This window comes from Astatotilapia calliptera, chromosome 13, assembly GCF_964374335.1.
Source record: "Astatotilapia calliptera chromosome 13, fAstCal68.1, whole genome shotgun sequence".
Classification (NCBI taxonomy): Eukaryota; Metazoa; Chordata; class Actinopteri; order Cichliformes; family Cichlidae; genus Astatotilapia; species Astatotilapia calliptera.
The window spans coordinates 18319097-18324978 of record NC_137434.1 but is presented as its reverse complement, the minus strand read 5'-3'; the positions used below and the strand labels follow the sequence as shown (position 1 = coordinate 18324978).

Below are 5882 nucleotides of genomic sequence, written 5' to 3'. Positions count from 1 at the left end.
GTTATGTGGTTATTGTTCATGAGTCCAACAGCAGAGGGAAAGAAACTGTTCTTATGGCGAGAAGTTGTGGTGCGAATGGACCAGAGCCTCCTGCCTGAGGGGAGAAGGTCAAACAGACTGTGTCCAGGGTGAGAAGGGTCAGCTGTGATCCGAGCTGCATGCCCAGTGTCCTGGAGGTGTACTCTGCAGGACCTGTACTGCAGAGATGGGAGTCTGCAGCCAATCACCTTCTCAGCAGAGTGCACAAAACGCTGCAGTCTCTGTTTGTCCCTGACGATGGCTCCAGCATACCACACGGTCATGGAAAAGGTGAGGATGGACTTGATGATTGCAGTGTAGAATTGCATCATCGTCCGTGTTGGCAGGTTGAATTTCTTCAGCTGCCTCAGGAAGTACATCTTGGTGATGGTGGGCTCCCACTTGAGTTCCTGGGTGATGGTGGCCCAGGAAGCGGAATGAGTCCACAGTGGTGATGAGGGTGTCAGTCAGGATGATGGGGGGAAGTGGGGCTGTGTGCTTCCTGAAGTCCACAGTAATCTCCACTGTCTTCTGGGCGTTCAGCACCAGGTTGTTGTGGCTGCACCAGGACACCCGACATTCAACCTCCCTCCTGTAGGCAGACTCATCCCCGTCTGAGATGAGTCCGATAACGGTGGTGTCATCTGCAAACTTAATTAGCTTGACAGTCTGGTGGGTGGAGGTGCAGCAGTTGGTGTACAAGGAGAAGAGCAGAGGAGAAAGAACACAGCCCTAGGGGGAGCCGGTGCTGATGGTCCGGTAGTCCAAGACATTCTTCCCCAGCCTCACATGCTGGTTCCTGTCTTTCAGGAAGTCAGTGATCCACCGGCAGATGGGATCAGGCACATTCATCTGGGAAAGCTTGCCTTGTAGATGGTCTGAAAGGATGGTGTTGAAGGCAGAAGCCCACAAACAGAATCTTGGCGTAGGTTCCAGGGAAGTCCAGATGCTACAGGGCTATGGTGGATGACTTGAAGCAGCCAGGTACATGACATGCCTTCAGTGAGGAGTTGAAAATGCCAGAAAACACTGGGGCCAGCTCATTTGCACAGAGAGTGGCAGTAGACACACCGTCTGGGCCAGGAGCTTACAGAGCATTCAGGCTTTTAAACTGCTTCCTCACATCTGCTTCATAAATATGAAGGGTTGTAGTGGGAGAAGGTGGTGTGAAATTCTCCTTGGTGTGGGGTGAGAAGGGGGGTGTTATGGGTGAAGTCTTTGACGATGGTGATGGCTTTCTTGTGGAGGGAGAGGGGGAAGTGGGGGTAATGAGTGTTCAGGGTGTCTCTATTGTTGGGGCTGATGGAGGTGTGAAGGCTGCTTGATTGCTCATCAACACGGCAGTAAAAGTCGTTGAGGGTGTTGGCCAAAAGCAAGTCATCAGTGGAGTGGGAGGTTTTAGGCTTGTAGTTGGTGATATTCCTAAAACTTTTCCACACAGAGGCCGAGTCATTGTCTGAGATCTGCTGCTGCATCTTCTCAGAGTGCTGATGTTTAGCACTGTCCACTTCTTTACTGAGCCTGTACTATAGCAGTCCCCGGCTCCACTTCTGAACACCTTGTGTTTCCCTAGAAGAGTTATAGATTCAAATTATTTTGTACCTGATCTGTTTTCTTTGTAATTTGTTGTAAAGCTGTTGTTGAGTTTTATAGCCCTTGTTGCTGAGTTGTGCATTTCGGTCCCAACTCCAGCCTGTTACAGTTCACCCTGATAGCTGGGTCTACTCTGTTGTGTATTTTAAGAAATTGTTGGTTTCCAAAAGTAAACTTACAACAATGTATGTCCTGTGACCCTGAATTAGATGTACAGACGGACAATAAAAACAAAGAGGAAACAAAACTGTAATGAATTTCATTTAGTTTGTTGTATTGTTTTATATTCCACTGTGTTTTCCTAGAGGCTATCATCATCCCTGTTATGACATGCTAATTCATTTTGCATTAAGCTTATTATTTTTTATCTATTTATTAGTGCTGTCAGCGTTAATCTCGTTATAATGACGTTAACGCCATAACCGCATTAATGTGGCAAATCTCCGTTAGTGAGTTAGCGCGGATCACCGTGTGCATGTGGCTGCAGATTAATGCTGACAGAACTACTATTTATTGATAGGAACCAGAATGCCATCTGATGAGCAAAATCAAGTTAAAAAATTTCAGAGAATATGTTGTACTTGTACTTTCATAAAATATAACGTCTGTGATTTAGATGATTTATCTTACTACATATGCTTAGAATTCAATACAAAAGAAGTTTAAACTCTGTTTTGATTTCCATTTCACCTCTCTCATGTTTTTTCTTTGCTTCCCAGAGGTCATTTGCAAACTGTGATGAGAATGTGACATACAGCTCTGTGGTTTTGTAATTCAAACACACACACACACAAGCTATGTTTAAAGAACTCCACATGGTTTCTCACACAGCGAAGTGTTGCTCCTTTTACACATTTTCACCACATGAACAGTACAACTCAATGGACAGCAATGTTGGTGTGTTTGCTGTTGGGAAAACTGGTGGGGGCACTGGGAAGCTACGGGCACTGATTTCTGGTGAGTCATTCATCCCCAGTAAGATTTCTGAGTCTACATGAATCAAACTATTGAAATAAAGTGTGTAGAGAAAGGATGGATTAAGGCGCCATTTTGTGTTGGGTTCTGTAATTGCCTGTTTAATGTAAGAGAAATAAGAACGATAATCACTAATTATGACTGAGTGGATTGATGTATCTGTTTCATGTTGTTTGTGGAAGTGGAAAAATGTGTTTATTCTCTATTTGAAGGGATGTTATTTCTCCAACTGTTGCTAACTCAGTATTGTAAATATTGCTTTATTATTTGAGTGCCAGATTATTCAACTTCCAGAAGACTTTGAACGCTTAACTATATGGGACTGATGCAGTTCTGAAGCCAGTACTAAAGGCAATAATATTATTTGTTAAGTTACATAATAATGAAGAGAAATCATGGAGAAATGAAAATCACTGCTGAAGCTGCAGATCTTGACCAGCATGAATGTTATATAGTTTTAGAATAATTGAATAATTCAACAATTAAAAATACAATATATGAAATATATATTGTACATGACAGAAAGTTCACACTACAAGGTCAAAACTGTTCAAGGGCTCTCTTGGCTCTTCCTATGCATCTGGAAGTGGCAATCTCCTCCAGAGAGGGCAGAGAGCATCTGATGATCTTCTGTGATGTGTGTATGACCCTCTGCAGTAAGTAATGACACTCTCGATTGTGGCACGGTAGAAGGACACAAGCAGCTTCTGGTTCAGTCTGTTTTTACTGAAGATTTGCAGGAAGTAAAGACACTGTATCATCTTCACTGCCATCACTCGTGTATTCTCCGACTGTGACGGATCATTTGAGATCATAATCAGAAGGAGGCCATCGTCTCTACCCAGTCTCCGTTTATGTAGAGAGGGGTATAATCCTCTGCAGTCTTACAGAAGTCTAAGATGACCTCCTTGGTTTTTGTGGTGTTTAGAAGCAGATTGTTAGCAGCACACCACTCTGTCAGCAGCCACAGCCCCTCTCTGTAACCAGCCTCTTCCCCCTTTGTGATGATGTGTAAGTTCAATAAGGAAGATCTTCAGTTACACATCTGTGTGCTTCCCAAGTACTGGCAGCTAATCTAAGCTTTAGATCATTTCCACTTTCCCATGTCATCAAGCTGGCTGTGACATCACTGGTCTAGTCCAATCATCTTTCGGCTGGCTTTCTTGAGGCCAGTCAGCCTTCACATATACTTCAAATGTCACTGCATATCTGTCATTCTTCCTTGCAGACACCATCATGCAACTAGTACTAGTATAAATACAGCATGAGGAACTAGCAGTAAACCACATAACTGGTTTGTGTGGTTTAAGTCTATTCACTCACAGGCATGGCTGCTCATCTCATCATGTTTCTCCTCTTCATTGTACTTAAAGGTCAGTCATAGAAATAATTTAATTGCCTCGTGTTTCAACAGCAAATGATAAAATTAATGAATAGTTTTTTTATTGGCACTTTCATACTTGCCAATGTTCAAATGTTAGTAGATGTATAATAGAGAAATCACATGAAGGAATAATATTTTAATTAAAGATAACCAGTTTAAGTAAATATAATCATTAAAGTACTTTATTTGTTCTTGTTGCAGGAGATCACAGCTTAACTACAGTCAGTCAAGTATCAGTGAAAGCTGGAGAATCTATCTCCATCCCATGTCTTTATGACTCCCAGTACGAAAATTATCTTAAATATCTGTGTAAAGGATACTATTATCGAGAATGCACATATGCAGTAAAAACAAACCAGCCAGGCCAGTCAGGAAAATATTCAATCTCTGATGACAAAAAACAAAGAATCTTCACTGTGACTATTAAAAAATTAAACGCAGATCAGGACAGTCATTACTGGTGTGCTGTGGAGATTCCTGGGATATGGAAAGATGTGAAAGTCTATTTTCATCTGTCTGTCACCAGGGGTAAGAATCCATAAGTACATTCAAGTACATTTCAAATAAGCCAAAATATTAGGAAAGACTTGGTTGTAATATTAGAATCATTATGTGAGTCATGATAAACATGTTTTTAAAAAATGCTCAAGAAGCTATAAATGTAAAGTAGAAGACTAGTAACAACTTACTACTTGTTCTCCATCAAGGTCCACCCAGTTTCTATGTGGATCATCAGGATATTACAGGTTTTAATGGAGGAAACATCACCATCAAGTTTTACAGTACACAAACTGGGAAAATAAAGTGGTGCAAGTTGGGCAGCGAGTGTGTAACACAGCCAACTGGATCAATAGATGGAACAAGAGTGAGCATTAATGAAAGTGCCCACAATGTTTTCACTGTCACCATGAGTCGAGTGACCACAAAGAGCAGCGGATGGTACTTATGTTATAAAGGAGACCTCCAGGTGCCAGTGCATTTAACTGTGAATGAAACTTTCACACCCAGTAAGTACAACAACTCTGAACCTGAAATATGTTTGTATGAATATTCCACATGCATCATGATTATCAATGCTTTGATGTGATATTAGAAAATATTATTCAGTTTGTTCTTGCTCGTAGCCTCAGTCATTCCTCACTGAATCTCACAGTTTTTTTTGTTTATTGATTCATTGTCTTTCCCAGATAAAACAAGTACTAAAGATCAGGATGAGCAATCAAGGTCAAAAGGACTGCACTGACATGCACTAGCTATACAACTGTGGTTACACGCTATGTATTTATTGCCATTATGTGAAAACTTTGACCTATGGAAATGATAATTGTTTGTTTTTATTCCACAGTGGTTCCCTAACAGTTCTCATCATCTCTTTGACTTTGTTGATCTTCTTTGTAACAGTGAGCTTGGTCATTTGGTTTTTGCTCAAAGGATCCAGTAAGTTTGCGCTCACCGTTGATGAAACCAGTTCGTTCTTCTTACATAATTTAACGTTAAATGTTGACGACACTGCAGTCGCGCTTTGAGAGTAAGTTCTTTTTTCTCTTTCAGAATGGACCAAAAGAGAATCATCAGGGACGGCACTGGTATGTGATGCTAATTCATTATGAATTCATTTTCTTCTAATTAATTTTTCATTATTTAAGAACAAGAATAATCTGGTAAGAAAAACCAAGTACTCTTTAGTAGTGCAATACAGCTGCAGCACATGAATAAATGGTAATCATATCATGTAAATAACTTCCTTAATAATGGATATCTGTTGCATTACGGTTTCTCTTTTGGACACAGGCTCACGGGGAAGTGTATACGTCTGTTACACATAGAAAACAAATTTGGTTCCCTAGTTACAAAAAATGAACACTTACAGAGTGAGGAGAATCCCATTTACAGCAGCAGATGCAGAAGTGAA

The 5882-nt window shown here is 41.0% G+C and overlaps 1 protein-coding gene across 1 annotated transcript; it reads left to right on the top strand.

The window, feature by feature from the left end:
* Window positions 1–4146: 4146 nt before the first annotated feature.
* On the top strand, window positions 4147–5647 carry LOC113035400 (uncharacterized; the record flags this gene model as incomplete). Its single annotated transcript, XM_080288324.1, has 2 exons — window positions 4147–4498; window positions 4639–5647. Coding segments are annotated over 2 exons (771 nt in total), but the record flags the coding sequence as incomplete, so codon positions are not given.
* Window positions 5648–5882: the final 235 nt, after the last annotated feature.